At 42.3% G+C, this 26,087-nt stretch overlaps 2 protein-coding genes and 1 long non-coding RNA gene across 3 annotated transcripts in view; 1 reads left to right on the top strand and 2 right to left on the bottom strand.

Annotated features, from left to right (window-relative positions):
- LOC120508105 overlaps positions 1-5,870 on the bottom strand; it is a 35,861-nt gene extending 29,991 nt beyond the window's left edge. The window contains exons 1-2 of the long non-coding RNA XR_005628925.1: positions 5,754-5,870; positions 1,482-1,590 (exon numbers count right to left, since the gene is read on the bottom strand). This is a non-coding gene — a long non-coding RNA (uncharacterized LOC120508105). The remainder of the gene's footprint in view (positions 1-1,481; positions 1,591-5,753) is intronic.
- A 1,224-nt stretch (positions 5,871-7,094) lies between these two features.
- On the top strand, positions 7,095-18,188 carry DNAJA2 (DnaJ heat shock protein family (Hsp40) member A2). Its single transcript, XM_039721167.1, has 9 exons — positions 7,095-7,243; positions 9,806-9,865; positions 10,833-11,053; positions 12,328-12,408; positions 12,722-12,855; positions 14,054-14,250; positions 15,642-15,786; positions 15,961-16,088; positions 16,582-18,188. The coding sequence occupies exons 1-9, from the start codon at positions 7,166-7,168 to the stop codon at positions 16,768-16,770; spliced, it is 1,233 nt and encodes a 410-aa protein (XP_039577101.1). The 5' UTR covers positions 7,095-7,165; the 3' UTR covers positions 16,771-18,188.
- Positions 17,046-25,655, bottom strand: LOC120507967 (borealin-2-like). Its single transcript, XM_039721168.1, has 10 exons — positions 25,393-25,655; positions 25,015-25,143; positions 23,869-23,909; positions 23,450-23,510; positions 22,785-22,852; positions 22,036-22,103; positions 21,332-21,370; positions 20,127-20,259; positions 19,825-19,911; positions 17,046-19,058 (listed from the first exon to the last, which is right to left on the bottom strand). The coding sequence occupies exons 1-10, from the start codon at positions 25,550-25,552 to the stop codon at positions 19,011-19,013; spliced, it is 834 nt and encodes a 277-aa protein (XP_039577102.1). The 5' UTR covers positions 25,553-25,655; the 3' UTR covers positions 17,046-19,010.
- Positions 25,656-26,087: the final 432 nt, after the last annotated feature.

Genomic DNA, 26,087 nt, shown 5'->3' on the forward strand with positions numbered 1-26,087 from the left:
AGCTGCTTTGTTTAAGACAGTTTATGGGTAGGCTGATGAGCAGGTGTGGTTTCCTCTATGGATTAAATAAGTTATTCAGTGAACTGTTTGTACAGAATACTATAGTTGACATACGTCCCAGCCTCAAAATATTACACACCTTTGCTGCCTTCTTTCTTCTCAAAAGGTGCGTTGTATAGCAGATGGACCTTCAGAGGCAGCTTATTACCTCCAGAAGCCATATGACTGCTGGCTTTGGGGTTTTGCTAAAACATTCTTAAAACAAGTAAACATTAAACAACTGCTGTTTGTCCCCAGTCACCTTCTGTAACAGTTTCTTTCATCCTGGCTTCAATCTTTGTACAGTCCAGCACTACCTTACCACTCCCTTACTCTTCCCAGCCATTCCCCTCTCCCCTACTTTTAGAGAGCCTGGTTTACCTGTACCAGCTGCAACATACTGCAGGAACATTTAAATACATCTAAAGGTGTAGTAACAGGATCTTACATTCATGTGACAGGAAAATGTCATTGTTACTCTCCTTTTACTGAGAACAGGCCTTCCCATAGAGAACAGATACAGCACGAAGTAGTAAATGACAGAATGTTTTTTATCACTGAGAATGTTTCCACCCATTACAGAAACCAGGCCCTAGGAGGAGAGACTGTTAAAAGCAGGTAGTTCAAAAAGATGCAAACTTTAGCTGAATCTAAATTTTAAGCATGAAAATACAAAACCTGTGTAAATCTGTATTTGCATGCAGAGATGGTGGGTTTGCAGGTGTTTTTACCAAATGTAGCCTTTATCTTAAGAATGTCTTTTGTTCTGACTCCACACAGAGTTAAGTGCACACAAGAAGGGCTTCAGAGTAATGGTCATGAAGAGTTCCTAGAGTCTAAGTGAACTTGAATTGTCAGTAAAATTAAAAGATTGCATGCTTCCAACTCAGGGAAGAAAATAAAATTCTTATATAAAGTAGTGAATGCAGGCATAACACAATTATACTACAGACCATGGTAAGTAAAAGAAACAAACAGCAAGGCCGCTTACATCTCAGCTGTTACATGCACTATTACACCCTAATCAATTGAAACACTTTTTCCAAACACAAACCTTATTAAAAACATTTTTGTCTACTATGATTACAGTAGCATTGAGAGCTTTACATTAGGGAAAGAAGGAAGCTGGACTTCATTCAGGATCTTATATAACAGAGAGACTGCAACAGGGCTAGCTGATCTTTTTTCAGCATTGATTTTTGTACTTTTCCTCCAAAATCACATTTCAGCAAAGATGCTTTGGCTTTTCTGGTTTCATACACAAATTATGGGTTTGAAATAAACTTCTCACAAACATTTTCAAGTCTTAAGTTAGGCTCTTTAAAAGGTATTAAGAAAAATTTGTAAAAACCACTCCTTTTTGTTTAAGGTAAAGCATTGATTCCTTACAGAAACTGATTTTCACAACACGCTTTTTCACTATTGATATCCATATAACATACCTGTATTACACTTCTGTTGCAATAAGCTCTACATTCCATAAAATCCCCCAAAGCACAGTTTTAGCACATCACGATCAGCAGACAAGCCACACAATTACACAAGGTAAACCTGTCAAATAATACCAAAAGTAATGATTAGAATAAAATAATAGTGTGTTGATGCTTATCCAGGGTTAAGACTTGCTCACAGATAGAAATGCACAGACTGTTCTCAAACATTGCCTAGTGCAAAGCTCCCAGGGAAATCAGTGACAGGGGTTCCAATCAGCTGCAATTTGAAGGGAGAAGGAAGGTCCTTGCAATGCCAACTTTTCAATGTGCATGCACACACTTTTTAGCTTTTTATATACATACATGCTTTTTTCTTTACTCATCCAGCTCTTACTACAGGATAAAATAACAATCCTTTTGAGCTTTTTCCCAACTTTCATCTTGCTAAAGACCATTACAAATTCAGCCTGATAATCTAACTTAGTACTAATAACAATCCTTTTGAGCTTTTCCCAAGTCTAGGAAAAAAAGCTTTTCATCTTGCTAAAGACCATTACAAATTCAGCCTGATAATCTAACTTAGTACTTCTAACTTCAGTTCAGACACCATATGCCAAGCTGTGTTGAAACTTTCAATTTATCCTGCTCTGGCTCACAGAGGAAGGTTTGTGACCAAGAGTTTATTAGGAAAATATAAGGTTAATAAGTTTAATTGGTATATTTTTCTGATCACTCCTAGTCTTGAAAAAGGTCTGTACATAACACCTAACACCGCTCATCTCACAGAAATCTGTCAGTGAGGAAGAAATTAAATCACTTTCCTCCCAATCCATGCTGCTCTATCATCTCTAACTCTACACCCAAATATTCAAAAACCTAAATGTAATTCAAAACACTCTATTTACAAGAAAAAAAAAAGGATTTTCCACATGCCCTTCAGATGGAAAAAACCCAGTAAAGACCAAGTGCCTTGATAACTTGGCATTTAAAAATGCAGAACTCCTAAATTCTTCTAGCTAACACGGGAGGAAAATCCCTTAAGCTCTCCCCATTCATGCTCCCTCTTAGAGATCCCCACAGTGCAGGCTTTTCAGCTTGTTTAGCACTACCTGCCAGGGTTCCCCTCCTCACTGATGTCTGCTTTAATTTTGTAAGGAAAACTTGCCCAGCACTCAGATAAAAAGTGAGTAACTTTCTGCTTTTCTCTCAGTTGTGCTCAGTTGGGGTTGCAGGCAAGTGACAGACCAGGGGGTTGGTGTTGGCATGAGATTCAGTTAACTGAACAAAATGTGTGAAACTACTGACATGACATTAAAAATGGACTAGGAATTACAAACAACACTATGAGGGGGTGACAAAAGTCACAGAGAGTTCTGTGAGGGTGCCTGGGTCCCACAGGTGCTTAAGGAGGAGTTAGAGGAGAAACTGTCAGACAGCAGAGAGAATTGGAAGGGACTGCCAGGGACATTCCAGGGACTAAAGTCATGCAAGGTCACACCTCAGGGTAACTGTGTCAGTGACACCATATAAGGCTGGGATTATCTAAGTAACCCAAATCTGAGTGCAGATGTAGCAAAACTGGGGCCAATGTGGAACAAGTCATTAGGGGTGGATTGTTTATTTGGGAGGAGCCTGCACTGGAAAAACAGAGGTGTAATGACAGTAAAAAACAGGGCCAGGAGATGGCAAAAGGAGCGAGGTGTGCAGCTCATTGCCAGTGCTGTCAGGCAGGCCTGGCTTTCATCACCACGCCCGGGCAGGACAATAAACCAGGCCTGCTCTGACCCTACCCAGGCTGCAGCCTGCTCCCCTGGGCAGAGCTCAGGGAGAGCTCAGGGGCTGGCCCCGAGCACTGGGGGGACAGCTGCTGCCACTGCTGCTTGTGCCCTTTAGAGCTGCCCCCTTCCCAACAGGCTCTTCACAGTCCTAAAATTCCCTACACATTTCATGGCCTTTCTTTGGTTTTTACTGGCTTGCTTTCCATTGCTAAAAGGGTCTAGAAATCAGAGAGTGGCAGGATACACGACCTGCCTTATCTGGTGAAAGCTGATACCAAAAACATTTCAAAGAACGGCCATAGAGGCTCGGCAATTGTTTGTTATTTGGAGTTTTTTTGCAATGTAACTGCATTCTTTAACAGTATTTAAACAGAACACCTTTTTTATTTAAATTTGATTGTTTATTAATAAAGCAGGAGTTAGTGATGCCGAGTCATATTTTAATGTTCAGACCACAATGAACACAAAATAACTTCATAAATAAACCTGAACAGGGGTTATGTAATTTGTAGTAACATGAAATTGATGTCTTCCCAATTTTCCAGTGATGAACATGATCGATACTATTTTATTTCTAAGAAAGCATCATAAAATGCTCCATTTTAAAAAAAGAAATTAAATTCGTTTACATAAAGAATGAAAAAAAGGTCTGAAACAATAACTGAATATAGTTGTATTAGTTATAGTTATAGTCCCTTTTGGTGCCTATGTAAAGGTAAAACAATACCTCAAAGAGCCGAGAATTGTGCAGTCTATTTAGAAACAAACAAACATTCATATAGCTACTGCTTTTTATCATAGTGTGATAATAATAACATTAGTACTAAATGAAAAGCTCTTATCTGAAAGAAGAATAAAATCATTTTTAAAAACAAAAAAGACATACAAAGGAAACAAAGAATGTGCAAGTGATACCAAAAGAAGCAGGGGAGGACACATTTTTGGATTCCAAGGGAAGTCGCAATTTGAAGATATTTGAAAGCAATTTAAATGTGAGATGTGGCCAGCTGTGTTCTGTCAGCACAGCTCACAAGTCTGTAGTAAAAGCAGTGTGCAGGAAGAAGAAACACCACCTTGCTCCTCATCCATATTTGAACTGAACAAAAAGCTAATCATCCCAGCCTATGGTTCTTTAGCTTCACTCAAAAATAAAATGTAAAGTTTCATCCCACAGGAGTTTTCTTATTACTTATTGCTTAGTTTGATTGTGCAAGACACAAACCAGGCCTGTAGTAGCAGGGCTGTCTTGGCAGGGAAGAAGAAAGCAGCAGCCACTGCCTCTGACGTGGCTCCCTGGCCTGTGCTGCAGCTGGTGCCCCGAGCTCACCTCGGCCCCACGTCCAGCACCCTGGCTCTCGGTCTGCTGCCAACACCCTCAGGATGCCAGGTGCCTTCAGCAGGCACTCAGCTCCCAGGACAGGTAGGGCTGGGCTGAATCACACTTTCAGTGAACTTCCTCCCCACAGGCACAGATAAGAATGGCACCCCACTGGTTTGAGCAACTCACCTTCTTAGAGCTTTAATTTTTTTTAGTGCAAAGAAAACATAAACACTAGGGTATGGTAAACATTCCTTACATGTTAAATACTGTTTATATCAGTCTGCTGAGTCTGCTTAACACCTAAAAAACCAAATCTGAGCTGTAGGGCAAAGAAGCAATCCTCCACACACTCCTAACTTTTCTTCCTGACTGCCCACTAAAAAAAAAAAAAAATTAAAAACAATCTTCTCTAGAAACATATCAATCTGTCAGCAAGTACAGTCTAAAATAGTCGAGCCATGTATGCACAGCAGACAGTTCTTAGAGTAGATGAATTTAGCCTTACCAAAATAAAAGATGAAACCAAGTAAAGTAATGCCCAGGTAAATCAAATCATGAAGCCTTTCTGGCTCTGTAAGTTAAACCATGAAATTGTCAAACTCTGTACAGGCAGCCTCCAAAAACACCAATGAAAAACACCTCTCCTTACAAGGACTTTTCTTTCTTTCTGTGCATCTCTGAACCAGACTAATAATTACAGTCCCCAGGACTGTTTTCCACCAGCCATCCTCTTTCGCCCTGCCACTTTTTTTCTCCCTCCAAAACCAGTCTCCATTTGCTTTTGAAGCTCTTGACCGCTGCCACGCCTGCAACCCCAGAGGCAGGTATTAACCATCATGTACTAAAGGAGATCATTACAGCCCAAATAAACACATTGATGGAATTTAGGGCCCAAAAACACCCGCCCAATAAACAGCAGAGAAGCCACCAGCAGATAGTACTTCCTAGTCCAGCCCCAGGATTGTGCAACCACAGGCTGTGTCAGGATGAAGGGTACCCCTACATACAAAGGGGGAAGAAGCCTTCAGGGACTCAGATCTGTTCCCCTTAGGCAAGGGACCTATTCAAATCTCTATGCCACAAGCACAACAATCTTTTGAAAGGGCCTTTTCTGTTCTCTGTCCCATGTCAGGGCAGTAATCTGCTCCCAGCAGCCTCTCCTCAGGCCTCAGCCTTGCTCACCTCTTCCTCAGGGAGCATCCTCTCTGAGGCACAGCCTGGCTTCACCCAGACAGAAGGCAAGAAGGCAGTTTTTGGGGTTTGCCCTTATACAGACCCCATACCATCGCCCTTAGCCATGCACCTGCCACAGCTCTTAGAGCCTTCCAGCAGCCCCTGCCTAACAAGGGGTAAACACCAAGAGACTACAGCTGAGGAAGGGCTCAGTAGTTGCTCTCCTAGCCCAGCTTTAAGAGACAAACATCTCATTAAACACAACCCAGCTTTTTATTTGCCTGCAAAGAGTGGTGCCCAGCTGGGGCCTTGGGGTTGGTGCACTTTGTGAGTCACTCTGGGCCTCACACAGCAACTGGTGCTTCAGATCCCAGCAGTGGAGCAAAGCACAAAACCAGAGCAGATGGGTACCAATGCTATTTCTAACCTCTTAGCAATATCTCCCTGAAGGAAAACCCACTGGTGCCTGAGGGCAGGCAGCAGCTTGGAGTGCAGGTGCCCCATGCACCTCAGTGACATGCTTGGGGAGCAGGACCTGGGGGCTTGGGAGACATGGGTGCACAGACAGTGGGATTTCGGGTGCAAAATTTCAAGCCAAGACCAACAGTGTTGGCATTTCAGGTTCAACAAGACCAAATGCCAGTCCCACCCTCTGGCCACAATAACACCCTGCAGCACTCCAGGCTGGGGCAGAGTGGCTGGGAAGTGTCTGGTGCTTGTCAACAAAGGCTGCCCATCAGCCAGGTGTGCCCAGGTGTGTATGAGGCACAGGGTGGCCAGCAGGAGCAGGGCAGTGACTGTCCCAGTGTGCTGGGCACTGGGGAGCCCACACCTCAAGTGCTGTGTCCAGTTCTGGGCCCCTCAGCTCCGGAAGGACATTGAGGTGCTGAAGGAGTCCAGAGAAGGAGCAATGGAGCTGGGGAATGAATCTGGGCCACGGGTCTGATGAGGAGCTGAGGGGCTCAGCCTGGAGAAAAGGAAGCTCAGGGGTGAACTTACCACTGTCTGCAACCCGCTGAAAGGAGGCTGCAGCCTGGTGGGCTCAGGCTCTCCTCCCAGGCAGTGAAAGGATGAGAGAATAGTCTTAAAGTGCCCTGAGGGACGGTCAGGTTGGACATAAGGTCCAATTTTTTCACAGATATTGGAACGGGCTGCCCAGGGAGGTGGTGTTTAGGAAAAGACTGGATAGGGCACTCAGTACTCGGTCTGGTTGACATGGGAATGTTCAGACATAGATGGGACTGGACGGTGTCGGAGGTGTTCTCCGAGCCCGCCGCTGTGCGCAGCTCCAGCCGAGGCCGCGCTCCCGGAGCGCCGCCCGCGCCCTCACAGCGCCGCGCACAGCGCCTGCCGCCGGTCTCGGCCCTGCCCGCGCCGCCCTCGGCCCGCCCGGCCCCGCTCGGCTCCGCCGCCGCCCCGCCATGGCCAACGTGGCCGACACGAAGCTCTACGACATCCTGGGCGTGCCGCCCGGCGCCTCCGACAATGAACTGAAGAAGGTGCGGCGGAGGGGCGGAGGTCGGGCGGCGGGGGGTGCTGGGCCCGGCCGGGCAGGCCCGCGCTGCGCCCCTGCCCCGGCGCGGCCCGCGTGGGCTCGGGGCGCGGGCCCGGCCCGCCCCCGCCGCACCGCAGGGGCTTCCCGGGGCTGAGAATCGCTGCGGGCCGAGCGCCGCCGGTGCCATTGTCTGCCCCACGTGCCGGCCTGGGGAGGATTCGGTTTCGCTCGTAGATGCGATTCCTCCCAGGCCGAAAGCGGCAGGGCGAGGTAAACAAAGAGGGGAGGTGGAAACTTGGAGCCAGGTCGTGACTACAGCAATTCCATCCTTAGTGTATAAAGCACTTTTTTTTCCTTTTTTTAATTTTCCTTTTATTTTCTTTTTTTTCCTTTTTTTTTTTTTTGTGGAGGCCTTAATGACCGTTTCCACGTGAGGGAGAGAATGAACCAGACGGTTCACTAGCGAGGCTTCCGCGGGTGGGTGGTGCTGGCACCAACAACTGCGCCTTACCCGGCATGCACGCGGCAGCCTGGCTTGTGCAGGGACAGGCGATTGCAGCGTTGAAACTGCGCTGGAGATGGAGGGCAGGCGGCGAGAAGGTTGTGCTTAGTATACAGCACTGTCCACCAGAATATTTTATTTTATTACAGGGTTCGCTTAAAGCTGTCTGTGTCCTTTAAGAATGAAAACCAGAGCAGTTTTTGCTAGGATAGCCTGCACCACCCAGTATTAATTACCACATATTAGGCTAATCATGGAATGTAAATTTTCCAACTGTCTGCAATACCAAGGAGTTTCTGTATATCTTATTGTCATTGAGAGGTTTCATGGGTGCTTTAAAATTGGTATTTTAATCTGTACAATAGTATAGAAAAATTGAAAATTAATCTTGGTCTGAAGGGGCTGAGAAAACAGGCTTTTACAGCAGCTAAATTAACTTTTACTGAAGTTATGTAGGTTCCCAGTGTAGACCTTGATTCTGGGTTTGGTTCTGATGAAATAGTGATGGTTTCCTTTAGGGCCATGGGGAGTTATAAGAGCTGCTCTGGCCTGGAATGCTGTTATCAGAAAAGATGTGAGGGCTTTCTCTTTTTAAAGATCACCACTGCAAGCTCCTCTTTTCCTGATTGGATAATGTTATTAGGTTATCAGTTTAGTGGTGTTTTGGGGTTTTTCTTGGTTGTAATACTTAAAATATATGGGAAACATCCATTACAACATAGAACACACAGGTTTGTGGAACATTATGCTTTGTTCCTGATGGGTGATTTGTCCAGTAAGATTAATGAGTTTTGGTTTTTACACTTACTGTGCTTTAGAATATTTGGCTTGTAACATCAACATTGTTTTTATTTCACTAGTTCTTTTTTGTGTCTTGATTGCATGCAGAAGTACAGAGTGTTTCAAGATAAAATCAATAATGAGAAATAACTGCATGGATATTAAAAAAGGAAATTTGCTCAGAAGCTGAGAAGTTGTGATTTATGGAAAGCTTTGTGTGTAAAGCTCTTAACATTGTAGTTCCAGAGAGTTAGTTTAGGTGCTCAGTTATTCAGAAATAAAGTGTTTCAAAAATCCTCTCCAAGAATTGATACCTCAATTTTTTGCCGTTTCATCACTGTAGCTTTTTTAATAGGTGTAATTTGAAAAATAAAAGACTATATACAATGTAATTTGTTGCTATCTGTTCCCTGATTGCTTCTGAGGGGTGTTGAGGTGGAGTAGAGGAAGGGTTGAAGTTCCTACAGTTTCTTCCAGTGGGAGAAGTCTCTGCCTGCTGTGTTGTTGCTTTGATTCTCTCAAATGGGGTAGAGGAAGGGTTGAAGTTCCTACAGTCATTAGCTCCAGTGGGAGAAGTCTCTGCCTGCTGTGTTGTTGCTTTGATTCTCTCAAGAGTAAGCAGAACAGATGAAGAGCTGCTGAAGAACCCATGATGGTCCACAATATCAGAGTGCTGGTCAGAAAAAAGCAGTGTGGAAAGTCCCTTTGGGGATTTGGCTGTACTTCTGCTCATTTACAGCAGGGAGCTTAACTGAAAGCAGTGCTGGGTACATTTCTGCACATGAAACTCATACACTGAGCTCGAAGTGAGGTGAGCCCTTCCATGAGTGATTGGTAGGCAAGGAGGAAATGGTTTTTGTGAGGAGTGGTTGTGGGGTGAATGGGAAGCTGAGGCAGCCATTTTGTTGTCACTGTACTGCTGTGGTTGAGGGCAAGGACAAACGGGTTCAAATCTGCTGGTGTGGAGCGTTTGAGTGGGTTCTGAAGAGTAATTTCAATGGAAATCAAATGGGATTCTCCCTCTACGTTAATGAGGATAAGCAGGAGAACTAGTTGTGGCTGTTGTGTGCCATAGCTGTGTGTGAATGCCAGTCTGGTTAATGCATGATGTAGCGATATTAAAATCTTTTTAGGTCCTATCAATGTATTAGTGACTTTGAAACACTATAATATTTACACTTTGCTTTATTAGGATTTTCTTTCTTCCTGACAACATTACTCGAGTTTCTCAGAAAATAACTGATTAATGAAAATTTTAAATAATTTTCTACTTCTTTCAACTAGGCATACAGAAAACTCGCCAAGGAATACCATCCTGATAAGAATCCAAATGCAGGGGACAAAGTAAGAAAGACTCATCTTTTTTTTTTTAAATACCTTAAGTTTTCTATTAGAGTATCATCTAAGGAGCTGAATACAGGTGTTGGGGGCTTTCTGTTGAAGTTGTTAAGCAGTACTGTGAGAGGGAGTGTTGTCTGGTCAACTTCTCCCCAGTCTCAAAATCTGCCAGTGTACCTCATGACAAAATGCAGCAGTTGGCTCAAATTGGTTGAGAAGATAATGCTGAGGAAAAAACTGCTTCTCATTTGCTGAGATAATGTCATCTGGCCGTGGCATCTCTGTAGGAATTTGAAAAAGATTGTAAATTTTTCAAGTTTTTCCAACATGGAGAAATGTATGTGTAAGAGATTCTTAAAATTGCTGCAGCACAAAACAAATTGCATATGTGGGAAGATTGAATTAGATTTGTTACACTAAAAGCAATTTTAAAATTGTCAATTAAGTTGACTCAGCTGATTATCTTTAACCAAATTGAAGTTCTGATGGCTGCTTAGAGGTGAGCAGAGATGACTGTGAAAAGATACTAATTTGCCAAATACACTAATATACCTTTCAGTAAGCTACTTAATTGTTAGTGTATTCTAAGTGCCCAGCATGTTGAAGTCTTTGCTGCTAGTATGTAACTGCTGGGTATTCTGCCTTTTGGCTTCTGCAGTATTGTGTACTTGGGGTTTTTTTTTAAGTTGGATTTTTTTTTTAATTTGTAAGAAGTCTGTTTTATGCTAGTAAAGAACAAAGCCAACCACGTTTTGCAGTAAAATGTTTTATTTTATGATAAGATGTAACAAAACTAAGCCCAAGTCTAGCTTTAAAGTCTTGCTAAGAATAAGTTATTTTTAAATGAGGGTAGAAAAGTGCTTCATTGTGTACCTTCTTAATTGATAAATGTTCATGTAGGGGGAGAAACTGATTAAATGCTGCCCTGAAGTTCTAAATTATCATGCACTGTTTTGACTGTTTCCTCTTGTAGTTCAAAGAAATAAGCTTTGCCTATGAAGTGTTGTCAAATCCTGAGAAACGTGAGCTGTATGATAGATATGGAGAGCAGGGGCTCCGGGAAGGGAGTGGAAGCAGTGGCATGGACGATATTTTCTCCCATATCTTTGGTGGTGGATTGTTCAATTTCATGGGTGGCCAGAGTAGAAGTCGCAATGGTAGAAGAAGAGGAGAAGATATGGTGCATCCACTCAAGTGAGTACCTTGATGCTGCAGCTTGTACTTTGAAGCTTTCCTGACCGTAGAAACTCTGCTGGTTTCTGTTCTTGATACATTTCTCAGTTGAGATCCCCTGCAGTCTGCACTACTCTTCAGAGCTGCCTGTTGTGTGTAGAGCAGGGGCCAGTCATCTGGAGTTACTTTCCTTGGTTGGTTAATCTAGAAATGACCAAATACTTTGCCAGGTTATTTGAATTATTCACTTTGTTAGCTTTATTTGGTTTGTTTTGCTCCTTAATTATGTTTGGTAGTTCTAATCTGGAAAAGCCTTCAACAGCCAGGTATTACTCACCAGGCAGATTCTGGTCTGTGGAGGTGCTCTGGAAAGACTTGAATTCATAGGGCACTGCCAGCTGGAACTATGGTTGAACCTCATAATTAATGGAAAAGTGTGTGTGGTGGCTTTGGTTTTGTTTATTTATTCAAAGCCATTCTTGAATATCACATCTGTGTTTTGGAGATCTCTTCTTGCAGTCATGGCTGGCTTTTTGCCTGCTGAGCAGGTCCCTTTTAAGAACTTCAGTTAAGCAACATCTTTCCTGTGATTGGCAAAGGTGCTTGGTGAAGTCTGTTTAGCTTCACATGCTTGCTTGTTTAGTAGCTAGTACTCCATGGTGTATTATTAATGAGCTTTGATTTTATTGTTATTTGTAAATACTGATGCCAGGCAACCTGTTCTTAATACAACTCAATACATTGAGTTGAAATTTCTATCCACTAACAAACCCTGATAGGAACACTAAAAAGTTAAGTGGCCTTAGGGACATGCTGTAATCCCTCTCCACTAAACTCTCTTGTGTGGAAAACACAGTACAGCAATAAGTACTATATATATGTTCTTATGTATTTATGCAATAGACAATGTTATTGTCTGGAGTGTTTACAGAGGTTTGTTTCTCACCTGCCTGGTAGAATTAAAATTAATAATGACTGTATAATAGCACCTAAAATTATAGATAAGCTTATTTCCTGTTGAGAAACACAGCCAATCCTATCTGGTTTATTCTGATTAAATTTCAGCTTTTCTCTAAAACTATGTTCAGATTTACAAGTGTATATTGATATGTATGGAATTTTTAAGTAACTCTTTTGGGAAGCCAAAATGGTGCTTAAAATCTTATTTTGATAGCAGATTTAGTTCTGTTAGGAATATCTAGGTTGTCCTTTTATTTGTCCTAGGCAAGTATTTTAATTACATGGGGAAAATAAGTTGTTAAATGATAACCCAGGAGAAATACTTTATTTTGTAGAGTCTCTTTAGAAGATCTGTATAATGGAAAGACAACTAAACTACAACTTAGCAAGAATGTCCTTTGTAGTGCATGTAATGGGTAAGTTTGTTTGTATTTTTGAGTGCTTTGTTGGCAGATAGCGTAATGAAGGATCTCCTGTGTCAGATCTGTATCAGTATTTGACTTACTGGAGCCTGCTTTCAGACCAGCAAATTGTTGAACTTGAATGATGCTGTTGATGGAACTGGAGCTATTCAGGGGCTTTGCGTGGGGGAAGGGTGGGAGAGCAGAGAACAGAACTGTAACTGGCAGTGCAGTTGGGCATGTAGGCATGCTAACCTACTGCTGGAGGGGGTTTCTGATTTCTTTCTGAAGAACTTCCTTTTCGTGCAACGGGTGCTTTGTGCTGCAGGCAGGGCGGGAAGGCTGGCTCCGTGCAGAAGTGCAACGCCTGCCGCGGCCGGGGCGTGCGCATCATGATCCGGCAGCTGGCGCCGGGGATGGTGCAGCAGATGCAGTCCGTGTGCTCCGACTGCAATGGAGAAGGTAGGCCACGCTCTGCTCTTACTGAGTGTGCTCGCTTGCATCCAGCCTCCTGCTCAGATCTCAGGAGGAACTTATCCAGGACACTTCTGCCCTTACCAGTCAGCTGCATCTCACTCCGGTGGCAGCATGGAGGAGTCATTTCACGCAGAACAGCAGCAAGATTTGCAGTGTTTAATGTACTGAAAAACAGCCTAGAAGCTCAAGCAGTTGATAATTGATAATCTTTAAAAACACTTAGATGTGAATATTACTTACTGCTGTTACTCTTGTGTTAAAGTAAAAATCAAGATGTTGTTGTTTTAGGAGCTGTTTGTCTTTTTGCATCTCCTGATATCCAAGGACAGTCATAGGTTAAAAATGGGAATCTAAAGTTGAATTTTTAACTTCAAATTAGGATGATGTCTTTGCCTGAACTGATTCTGTTTAGGGGTAGCAAGTTCAGCACTTCATAATGATTTCTTTTTATGTATTCTGCACTTGGCAGAGTAGTAATATCACCTTGTGGATGATTTTACTCATCACAACACTCAAGCTACAAAGAGTTGTATTTTGTGACTTGTCAAAACATTTCATAAATGATGTTGTCTTTAACATTTCATATTCCTAACCTACATATTTTGTAGTTTCAACTTCATCATAATGTTATACTTTGCTTCACAGAAAGGTGGTTTAAGGTGAGAAACTTAATATTTTAAGCCAAATGCATCTGCTTGTGGCACTTAGTATTGAAATCTTACAGTCCATGTGCCCTAATACTTTGGTTACTGTGTATAGAGACAAGAGCTCACTGGAAAAATAAAGGTGAGGTAGAACAGAGCATCGAAGCCATTTTGGATTGTCACCCTTCAGTTTGCTGGAAAGAGTAATTACCTGTGTAGGGGTGAATCTGATGTGACTGGCCTCTTTCCCTGTTTTTGTATGCAAGAGTCTAGTTCTCCTGGCTGCATTTACTCAGGACTACCTTGTGGGGATATTCTGGGGGATGAGACAGTCAGGGAACTTCTATTTTTTTCTTCCTTCCCTCTGTCCCAGCTAGAATAACTGAAGCCTGGATTTCCTCTTGTGAGGAGTTCATAAAGCAACATCAAAATCACTATTTGTGTTGCAGAAATTCTTCAGCTTCTTTTCCAGTAGTTTTTCCTAGGAATTGGTTGTGACTATGTCCAAATATCTGAACTCAGAATTTGTCTTTATTTAGGTGAAGTAATTAATGAAAAAGACCGCTGTAAAAAATGTGAAGGGAAGAAGGTGATCAAAGAGGTAAAAATACTTGAAGTCCATGTAGATAAAGGCATGAAACATGGGCAGAGAATTACATTCAGTGGAGAAGCAGATCAGGCTCCCGGTGTGGAACCAGGCGATATTGTCCTTTTACTCCAAGAGAAGGAGAATGAGGTAATGCTTTTGAGTTTCTTTTAAATGCCTTTTATTCCAGTTGTTAATATTTAAGTTGTATAGATGGCCATTCATTTAAAGTAATTAATACAGTTGCAGCTCTGGGAGAGATGGGGAATAGCTTTTAATAGATTTATAGTGTGTAATACAGCTTTCATGGTGAGCCAGAAAAAACTGGGCAAGTCCTTAGCCAGGGGACAGGCAGCTTCTGGTGCCTCCTAATGCTAGCAAGAGGTAGCTTCTCACATGAGCTCAGACTGACTTTGATACAGCATGCAGTGAAGAGCCATTCAGGATGTTCAGTCTGCTTTGCTTGTGACACTAACAAAATTCTAAGTGTGGCTTTTTTCCATGTCTTGTGACATGGCAGTGAACTCCTGATAAAACACCCTGATGGTGCTTTCTGTGTCTGCTACTGTGGTTCTGGAAATAACACAAAATGGTGATGTTGCTGATTCACTTAGTGTAACAAATATTATTATTTTATACTGTTTTGGTAAGATTTATGTTCACTGTATTCTGGACTACATACACTGCACTTTGGAATTAAACATTGCAATTTATCTTCTCCTGTTAAAATTCATGTGGGACAGAGTTGAGGTGACTGCTCCATTTTTAATTCTAACAGCCATGATGAAATGAGAAACAGTTTGTGTGTTACACTCTAGGAGGAGTTTTCTGTTGTAACAGAGTAGCATGGGGTACAGATTTAAACTACAGTCATATATTAAGGATGTAATTTTGGTTATCTGCTAATTAGGTACTTTGTAAGCTTTTCAAAGCTGTGTCAAGGACTGCCAATCTGCCAGTCTGTACTTTGTCCTAGTGAGTAAAACTAGATAGACTTTGTTCTTAAAATTTCTCTTGAAATGGGACTCATGGTTCTGCCAGTGGACAAATTTTAAGATTTACTCTGATTAAGAATCCCGAGTTATGAAGATCTCTTCTGACAGCTGTGGACAAGTGATCAAAGCCCTGCTGTAGGTTGAGGGAGCTAAAGCAGATATGCTTGAGGACAAGACTTGAAAAACAAAGATGTGGTTTATATCTCCTCCAGTGCAGGGGAAATAGTGTCAAACTGTTGTCAGTTTTGTTTATAGGTTGCTTGTGGAAGATGTTGGGGGTTGAAAGTTGGGGCTGCTGTGCTGGCCTGGTTTAATTTGAATCTTACCTTGGTGTGTGGTCTGGTTTGGCTTATTTTAGATGACACTTGGTCAGGCACAAACTTCCAAGCATGTTAAGCCATCTGAATTAATAGAATCTAGTTCACTTCATCCAAAGGCTGTTGCTCTGACATTGAATTTTAAGGATAAATAATAATGAACTCTCAATAATGAGTCTGGTGGAGTTGTGATTCTAGTGCTAGAAAGGATGTCTCCTTTGTTTGCCAGGTGTTCCAGCGGGATGTGAATGACTTGCACATGACACACAAGATTGGACTTGTTGAAGCACTGTGTGGATTTCAGTTCACATTTAAGCACCTTGATGGACGTCAGATTGTGGTTAAATATCCTCCTGGAAAAGTAATTGAACCAGGTAGGCTCGACCTGATAAGGATTTCTTTGATTGTGTTTTTGTGATTCTTCAGCACTTAATCCTACCCTTGTTGTCCTGTTAACTGAGCCCAGGCCAGGGAACCAGAGATGTATGGAGAGAGAATGGCTCTGCAGTAGCACTTTGCTGATTACTTTCCTTCTCTTGGAATTCCAGGTTGTGTTCGTGTAGTCAGAGGGGAAGGAATGCCACAGTATCGCAATCCTTTCGAGAAGGGGGATCTCTACATTAAATTTGATGTTCAGTTTCCTGAAAATAACTGGATTAGCCCAGAAAAGCTTTCAGTAAGTAGTTGTTCGAGCATAAATGTGACGTCTTACTTGACAGTGTGTGCAAAGAGCCTATGTTGTATCTCATGGGCTTGCCCTCAGTGCTTAAATTCAAATGCAAGTAAAGTTCTTTTAGCCTTTTTAATGGGCCATGTATTACTTGGAAATACCCCTTGAAATATGAGTTTGTGGAAGCTGTATTTAAGAGCTGTGCAGATGGTACACAGATGAGGGCAGGAGGAAAATCTTCCTGTTGCTGTGTGATAAGTTTATGGAGTGCAACTGTATTTACTGATTGCACTTTTGGTTGGTGATACGTAGAGCTGTTGGTTTTCTTGAAGTGGTGTCTTCCAGTTGATACAAATACTTCTAAATGACTCTGCAGTTCAGTCAGAATAGACTTCTAAACTAAACCTGCTCTTAGAGGTGTCTCAAAGTTCTGGGAAACCAGTCACTTTATTTAGGTCTTCTAGATGCAATACTGAATGCATTTCTTTTTTTGGGGCAGGAACTTGAAGATCTTCTGCCAGCTAGACCAGAATTTCCCAATGTAATTGGTGATGCAGAAGAGGTAGATCTTCAAGAATTTGATACCACTCGTGGTTCAGGTGGTGGCCAGAGACGTGAAGCTTATAATGATAGTTCTGATGAAGAAAGCAGCCATCATGGACCTGGGGTACAGTGTGCCCACCAGTAAACATTTGTCTAAAAAGTTGCACAAGGATTTTCTTTCAAATTTTGCCTGACTTGTTTTCAACAATCCAGCTGGATTGTATAAGTAATCCAGATGAACCAATGGACATCTATTGCTGTATGTGTAACTTTTAAATTGGTCTATAGTATCTACAGAGTGTAATTTAAACTAACCACAAGCTTACATCTTCATTTTGACTGTGTAGCAGAATAAAGCACTTGAAAGGAAGACGAGACTCCTTTTCACATGGGTTTTAAGTTTGTCCTCGTATCTGTGCTTGATTTTTACCAGTTTTGTGTAGATTTTAAGTTTCATATTTTAAATTCAAATTCTACATTGTAAAGTTTGTGTACAATTTGTCCTGAGGCTTGGTATTTGGCTGCACCTGCATAAGCTGCTACAAGTAGAATCAAGAATTTCATAGCCTGTATCTATCATCTAGATGCATGGTAAATGGGCTTTGCACATAATGGGTTTAGAGCTGACTGGGAACAATGAAAGACTAAATTAGAAGTGGTTGTAAGTTTTTTTCTACCATCTTGTGAACGGTTTCTGAAATTAAATAAAAGCAGTTGGTGTATAATATATTTCTTTTGCCTTGTAACTCTTACTTTTCCAGTGGCTTTAACTAGTCTGTGTATGAAGAGACTATGTAGATGATAGATATTTTATAAACACAGGGAGGCTGAAGCTGCCTTCAGACTAGGTGAAGGTTAGATAACAATTGTGTGCCACATTCAAGTCTCTTCCTGAAATGAGATGACTAAATGGGCACAGGGAAGGCTGCAGCCATGTCCCCTTTGTGTGAAGAAAACACAAGGATATCTGAATTCAGTCTAAAGATAACAAACCCCTTAAATGGGGAATGATTAAATTTTGAAATAATGGTGTCTTTCTCTTAGCCTTTGAATCCTATTCCAAGTCTGATTCAGCCTCACTTCCTAGAGAAATGTTTCCAGTTTAAAAAAAGGAATTGTTTAACCTGGAAACATAATAAATGTAGATGGTTTTGTTACTTTTCTAGTAGTTTGCACTTTGGTTTAAGTATGAAGATACTAAAATCTCCAGCTGCAGTTCTATTACTATTAATTGGCAAAAATGCCAGAACAAAGCAAAGATGTGACCTTAACTAAGGAACTGTTGTGCATGAACAGTGTTGGGTTGGTAAGCTGCCTCTATAGCAAGGTTTCTCTCCTGTTTAAGTGAGAAAGTTGAAACTCTACTTTTCTTTACAAATCTGAAGTGTGACTTGTTTAGTTATTTTTCTGATAGTTGTTGACACTTTATTGATGAGGTTGGAGGGATAAACTCCAAAGGTTTCAATGTGCTTGGGTAGGCATTGGCATTTGAGTGTTGCTGAACATCCTTGTTATAGACTCTAAAAATGAAGCAAAAATAAATACTGTTTGATCTGTATTTCAGTACTGACTTATGATGTGGCATTCTCTAGTGGGTCTTTTATTTTCATTTTTTAAAACTTGGGGTTGCTTTTTGTGAAGCCATGGTTACATGCTGATGCTTTCTCCTGACTCATTTCACCATGGAGTCAGTCCTTGTAACCTGCAATGCTTAAACAATTACAACACCTGTCTTCTGCTTGTAAGTCCTTGCAAAATAGAGCAATACTCTAAACCTTTAATCCCCATTCACATTGTTTGGTTCTTTGAAGGGGAAGAGAGGAAGGGATTCATGGTAGCTTTTCAGATAGCTGAAGTGAAGGGGTGGAGGAAGAGCTGATCACTGTAGGGCAGTTCTCTTTCAGTCCTCAGCTGGCATTAATTTGGGCTCCTGCCAGCAGCACCTGATAAGAAATTCTAATTTTACCTGTCATCTTGCACATTACTGTCATGTCACACATAAGATTGTAAATAAATTTTATTTCTGTGTTAGATTCATATATGCTACCACATACCTACAAGATACTAAAAATTTAATACCTTGTATTTCAGTTTGTCAGTTGATATTAGAGAAACTTATTTCTTATATACAGCCTCTTACTGTTCATTTTGCTGTGAACTTAGTTAAAATCCAACCTAAGCCTTTTATAAAGAAAAAATTTTCTTCTGCTTTGGTATCCTTCATAACAGGAACTTAATAAGACACATCACATGATCTAAAAGCTTATATAAACATTTACTGGGCAGTATACAGCTTTATTAAGACATAAATAGACAGGATTTCAACACTTTGGAGGCAGCAGGCAAGAGCAGTCACCAATGTTCTGTAGTCACAAGACAGTTCCATTAACTTGGTTTAGGTGTTACCTTTCCACACAGTACAGTCAGCTCACTCTGAGGGGGGAAAATTCATTTTAGCTCAAGCTGCCCAAAAGCACTTGGAAGAAGAAAGGCCCCTACTATTAAAGCAAGCAGTGAGCACTCACTCACTCACTCCCCACTGTCTGCCTACAGAGGCAGGGCCATAACAAACACCACAGGACAGCTCCCAGACCTTTAGCCTGACCCAGCTGCACTGCTCTCTGTACTAAACTGGTTAGTGTCTCATGTCTGGATAGATTTCCATTACTTCAAACAACAGCCCAGGCACCCTCATCTTCAGGAGGGTTGGGCAGTAGGTGCTACAAAGTTCTGTTCCACTTTATTTTGCTTCACAACCATTAAGGCAGTTCCTGTTCAACTGCAGCAGGGACTTAACAGGTGTATAGTTCTTACTCAGCAAGGAACACAGAATAATGGATTGTGAGAAGACCCAAAAGTGAGCTGTAGCTTTGTCAGCCTTTGTGAATGAGAGGTAAGAGAATGGCAGTTTGCTCACATGGCAGGACAGCCACCAGAGCACTGCAGAAGGAAGAGTTTATGCTCCTGTGACCCCTCAGGCTGTCACCAAGCTGCACATGCTTATGTCAGTGCAGTTGCTTTTACACATGATCCATGTGCAGCAGTTCTCCCCTCCCTTCTCCTCCCTCCAACTGATGCCAACCATTTTAGGCTTAAACTCCAAAGAGTTTAAATTTGCATTCATGACAGAATCTGACATGAAAGCCTGGGACCAGCTGTCTGAATGCACAGGTCTGTGAGTCTCCTAGTTCAAGCTTACCACCAGCTTATGGATGTGCTGTACTGTATCCTGATTTAGGAGCTGCACATCAATATTACGGAGGTCTCCACCAGCTGTACAGAGTGTCTGTGAAGAGAAACAATTATAAGATGAAAAGATTTTTCTTGCATGTCAAGCTTCTCTGAAACTCATGTGCTCCCCTGTACACTGCAAAACTTTGGCAACCATTTTTCCTTTCCTTTAGCAGCATCTCATTTAGGAATAGCAAGAGCTATCACTATCAGACTATTTGCATTGATCAACTACTGTAAGTTGAAAATGTTTTTTTTAAAGAAAGATACCTGTCCATCAGCCAGGGGAATGTTGACAAATGGAACACTTTTATGTTGGGGTACTGATTTACTTCTCTTCAACATGCCTTGAACTCTTCCACTCGGAGGTAAAGTTCTTGAGACAGTCTGCTGTAATGCAGCACTAGAATACAAGGAACATGTCACTCTGAGGTTAACTTGCTATGCTCTGCTGGAAATTTTCAAGCATGAAGCAAATGCCAGTAGTAGGAATTACACCTAGGAGAGAGGCAGTCATGTTTAAAATTTTCCAGTTCTGCCAGGAGATACAGAAATCCAGCTATGAGCAGCACTTACGGGCACTGCAGGGTAAGGTTTTATGACCCTGCCACTGTAGTAACCTTGTAAGCCTGTGACACAAGATGACATTTTGGCCACTCAGTAACAAGAATATCCACTCTCCAATATCAGCAGTGAATGTTTACAGTTTTGGAAAGAGGAAACTTTGTGCCTTAGGGCTTAAGATAAGACATGTGCTGTATCTTTCTACTACAGAGGGAGATATCAATAAATACCAAAGCTGCTACCTCTCAGAGGCACAGGGTGTGCCTTATGCCATGCAGAATTCCTAACTTTCCATTATAAAACAGTTATTATTGTTATTTTACTTTAAAAATGTAAGATTTGGGTGTGTTCTGCATGGAAACAAACCTCTGACATTTATAGCAGGCCATGGTGAAACTGAACCACTTACTGGTTTCAGGACCCATTTAAGTTGTTCACCCTCTCACTTCAGCTTGTGCCAAAAGCAAACTGTAGTGTATGCAGAATGATACTAACAAAAAATCTTGACTATTCAAGATGCCAAGAACTGATTATCAGTGTATTTGGTTGGAGAGTTTGGTTGTGGGGATCAGTTTATTTTTCTTTTAACAAAGCAGTATTGGTGACATTTTTAGCCCAAGGTTGGGCTCTGAGAACAAGTTTGGGATGAAAGTCTGTAAATAGTGAGTGAGAATAGTATTTATACTCTTAAGTATATTTTTTTTAAACTGACTTACTTAGGACATCAAATCGTGTGCCTCCACAATAATGTAAGTTAACACCCACACCCAAAGCAGGAGGTGTAACTGGTTTGGCACCCCTACTGTCACATTTAGTGACAGACCATGAAGACCTGTTACATCTAAATTGATAATAATATATCTTTGTATTAAACAGAATTATTTATTAAGAGCAAACTGAAAATTCCTCACCTTTTAGCTCCCTTTGGAGTGGCTTTGAGATTTGTGGCACTGCAATGAAACGAAGAGACTTAGCATCCTTCTGCAGGCTACACTAGCAGAAGAGTAAACAGACACTAAAAAAAGTAGTTATTGGCTTTGTGTTTTGTTGGGGGTTCTGTTTTGTTGGTTTACTATTTTTATTTGTTTCCTCCTCATCTACTTCTACTGTAAAGTTTTAGCTAGGATGAAGATACGTGGACAGTGGATTAGAGAGTGCTGAAATGCCCATGACAGAGATCTAGTGTGAAAAACACACATGAAAAAGCCCTGCTGTAGTAAACATAACATAGTGGGATTAAAGGCATACAAGAACACAATAATAATTTATTTACTGAGCAAGGGAGGGCTGCAATACCCAAGTTGGGTGTTTATTACACAACAGTTCAGTAGTACTAGCAGAACAAGGATGCTTTCCTTGCATGCTCTCTTCCACTAGTGCTGTTTGGGAATCTGTACTGCTCCCCTAAGTTCAGAACTGCACCATTATGCCTTCATCAGCTACAGGTGCTTTTTTGCTCAGGTTCACATCACCACAGTGCATCTCAGGTTATGGAAGAATCCTTATCAGATGTATTCCCACTGGGCTCAAGTCTCAGCTACTATATTTGAAAATAATTGTGTTCAGCACTCAGAAATTCATGTGACTTAAATAAGCTATCAAAGATCAGTCTTACCTAGAAAGAGAGTTCAGTTTGCCACTTAAACCAGAGGCCAGTGAAACCAGCGACCTGGTTTTGGAAATCTAAAAATTTATATATAAGATTGCAGTTAAAAAAAGTCTCATTTGAAAGCAAAATGATAGGTATTTGCAGGAAACAATACTGTAAAAATTCCCTGCTGGAAAAGGGTAGTTAAGCCCTAGAGTGTTACCTTTGACATATATATATGTATAAATGCCAAATATACATTCTAAAAGAAGCCTTTTTACAGTAAAAGTCTGTAATTGCAAAGAATCTTTTGTATTTGTTGTCAGCTTGCTACATTGTGTCTGGCTGAGGAGCTACATTGCCCAGGCAGACTGAGGTGGCAAAACTAAAACACTGGATTTGTTTTAGAGACAAGAATGCACTACTCAGTTATAGAAGAGCATGGATTAAACACAAGGTTGATTTAAAAAATAAAGTTTCCACAAAATATGGTTCCTCAAAACATCAAGACTTAATGGCAAGTCAAGAGAGAATGACTATGCCAGTACTTGCCAGCCTGTGTGAATTAGTCACTAGAAGTGCAGATACCATATTTCATTATGAAAATAATTTACAGTTAGCCTTGCTTAACTTCAAATACATTAAATTTAAAATAACTGACTTTTCCAACAGATAGCAGAGCACTGGCCTGCCTTCTCATGGGTCTAGCAGGGCTTGTGGCAGGTCAAAACTGATTAAGTCCTTATGTTTTTTGAATAAAAACAGAATCAACTTACTTTTTTAGTTATTTTCTTTGCAGAACTGTGCTTGGCATCTTCATATTCAACAATTGTAGTTACCTTAACTATAAATGTATTAGCAAGACAAGGAAAATAAAGATCTCATGAAGAGCACAAAACACCACTTCAGCCTCATGTTTAAAGTCTATTTCCACATCATGGACAGCTTTGGCCCTTGTGCCATCCAATGTCATTCACTTGGGACACAGGTCAAAGCAAACTCTGTGTGCTCATCACAGGCACTGGGACACACAGGACAGGTAAAAGACCCCAGATAATCCCTCAGCCACAGACAAAACAGAATTACACCCCAGTGGTAGTATCCTCCTAATTGCATATTTGGGGATATGAAGAAAAATGGTATTTTTCTTACAAAGCTCAATGGGCAGAATGTTAAGGGAAACCTAAGAGGTTGTGACTTTCCTAGCTCTCCTGCTATACTGTAAAGCCTTAAATCTGTCTCTTCTCACCATTTCCCCTGATAAATACAAAGGACAGAAGCTCATATCTCATGCTTTAAAGTACCTCTACAGCAGCATAGCTCATGATCCTCCACACTGAATGCTGCACTTTTCCCTCTTGTCTTCTTCAGGCTTAACATTCATTTTACAAAAAAAAAAAAATGCAAGTATCACAGGCTATATATTAATGAGTTGACCTGCCTTTTTTGCTGTTGGTCCTCACCAGTTTGGGATTTGGCATGTCTTCTACAGAGCAGTCAGTCTGGAAAAAATGTTTATCCAACAAGGAAAGGTTGTCAGATTTTTCCCAGTAGATGCCTATTATATTACAAGAGGCAGTGAACTAAAAGGGCATGAAAGCAACTGACAGGAAGTGGGATTGGCTAAACACCAGTTGGTTTTTTTGGGATTTTTTTGGAAACATCTGAATTTCTGCCAGCAGATGACCCTAAAACTTTAGGTAATGTTCATAACTGCACCATGGCTGGCTGCCTAGTCATTTCATATCATCTTCTGTTTAAACACACAGCCAAATGAAATAATTTGTCTGAAGTATTTACAACAGGGAGAGAAGAATTCTATTCTGTAAACTATGATAAGATTTGAAAACACACACTTACCACTGCAGCAGCAAGAGCCACTTCCTCCCGTCCTTGCAAACCTGTAACTCAAGAAATTATAACTTATTTAGATGCTGTTACTCACATAATTTTTATCTTCATATTCTTATGGGCTCAGAAGCCAAACAAGTAATTCAGGATTACAGTGATTAAATAGGTAACCCTAGGTCAGGATATGTGTTACACTTGAACAAGATTCCAGTTTGTAGGACAGTCACCCCTACAAAACAACAACAAAAATGTAAGGCCCTGTCAGTGTTTATCCTTGAAAGAATGCTGAGTGTAGTGACACAGGGGATCCGCCACGTTCAAAGAACCACCACACGCACACATTGCACTGCAGACAGCTAATGCTCTTGGGCAAAAGTTTCTCCAGAAGGACACCAAAATACAAACTCAGGCTCACAGTAAACTCAAGTTCTTCAAGAGGTTCAGGTTTGATCTCTGTGTAGCCCCTACAATTTCCAGCTGCAAGGTAGATTCCAGAAACATCAGTTGTCACCAGAATATACATCTGATGCTGAGTGTAAACATCTTAAACCTCTGCATCAATGGGAGTTAAACTTGTTTGTTTTTCATCACAGGTATATGACTAGATTAGAATGGCTCAGGAGTGGTCAAATTGCAAAGTAATCTCGGTGGCTAAGGATGAACAGATTCAGACGAACAAAAATGGTTGGTTTTACACACAGAAAACACTAGGTTTGTAATTATTCCTTGTCTTTTCAGACTTTAAATAAGATTACTTAAGTGCACACATAAGAGTACTCTCCAGTTCAAATTGACAATCTCAGTGACTAAGGATGAACAGATTCAGATGAAAAAAAATGCTTGTTTTTACACACAGAAAACACTAGGTTTATAATTATTTCTTATCTCTTCAGACTTTAAATAAGATTACTTAAGTGCACACATAAGAGTACTCTCCAGACTAGACACCAACTAATTCAATACCCTGTGTCACACAGATCAGTCTACTTGACGAGGAGTGCTCAGCGAGCATCTGCTGGGTAACAGCAGATAAGCTGATCTGCTTAAAATACAGGGCAGACATAGCAAACCTTTTCCTGAAAGCCAGCAAGTTCCCAGGTTTCCCCCGCAGCCCCGGGCACACCGCTGCCCGAGCACAGGGCCACGCACTCTCACCGAGCACCTCTTTCCTCTTCATCTTCCTGACGGCGGCCGGCATCGTCAGCAGCTCCACCGCAAACGCCTTCTCCGCCGTCTGCAAAAGCGAATCGAGCTCTTTCTTCATCTCCTGGATGTGCTCCTTGGCTTTAAAACAAAACACGCTCTTATTGCCTCGCGTGTTACATGTTTCCAAGTGCAAGCACCGCAAGACCGCGCTATAAAAGAAAGTTAAACCAGCGATTTATCCGGAGAAATCTGAGCGGGACTCGGAGCGCCCGGAGCCTCCCTCAGCCGCCACCCCGGGGCGCGGGGCCGGCGGCCCTGCCTGAGGGCCCGGGCTCTCCCGGCCCGGAGCCGACGTTCCCTCCCCGCCCCGGGCAGCCCCGGCCCTACCCTGCTGGTCGAAGTCGCTGAGGAAGAGCGCGATGCGCTGGTCCCTCTTCTTCTGGGAGAGCGCGGTGCGCTGCTCCCTGTCCCGGGGCAGCGCCCCGCGGTCCGGCTCCACGCCCGAGTCGCTGCTGCGCCGCCGGCACGGGGCCTTCCCCGGGGCCATGGCCGACAGCCGAGCCGGGCCGGGCCGAGCCGTGCCCGCAGCCGCGCCCGGAGCGGGACCGGCCGGACACACCCCCGGGGCGGGCAGGGGCGGCCGGGGCCGGGGACGAGCGGAGCCCGCGGTGCCCGGGCTCCGTCAGAAGGGAGGGAGCGCCGTGAGGGGAGCGGGCGTGGGAGTGCCCCGTCTCGGCGGTGCCTCAGGCGTTGGCACCCGTGAGTGACAGGGCGAGGAGGAATGGGTACGAACTGAAAGGGGGAAGCTGAGGTTAGATAACGGAGAGGAATTATTTACCCCGAGGGTGGTAGACACTGGAACGCAGGGAGGTTGTGGATGCCACAACCCTGGCAGTGCTCAAGGCCAGGCTGGATAAAGCCTTGAGCAACCGTGTGGGAGCTGCCCGTGCCCAGGCAGGGGGTTGGGACAAGCTGATCTCTAAGGTCCATTCCAACCGCTCAACATTCTGTGATTCTGTGATTCCACGATTTAATGATCCTTGCACCCGGGCAGACACACAGAGATGAATTGCGCTGTTTTG

This window comes from Passer montanus, unplaced genomic scaffold, assembly GCF_014805655.1.
Source record: "Passer montanus isolate IOZ18808 unplaced genomic scaffold, ASM1480565v1 scaffold45, whole genome shotgun sequence".
In the NCBI taxonomy this organism is placed as follows: domain Eukaryota; kingdom Metazoa; phylum Chordata; class Aves; order Passeriformes; family Passeridae; genus Passer; species Passer montanus.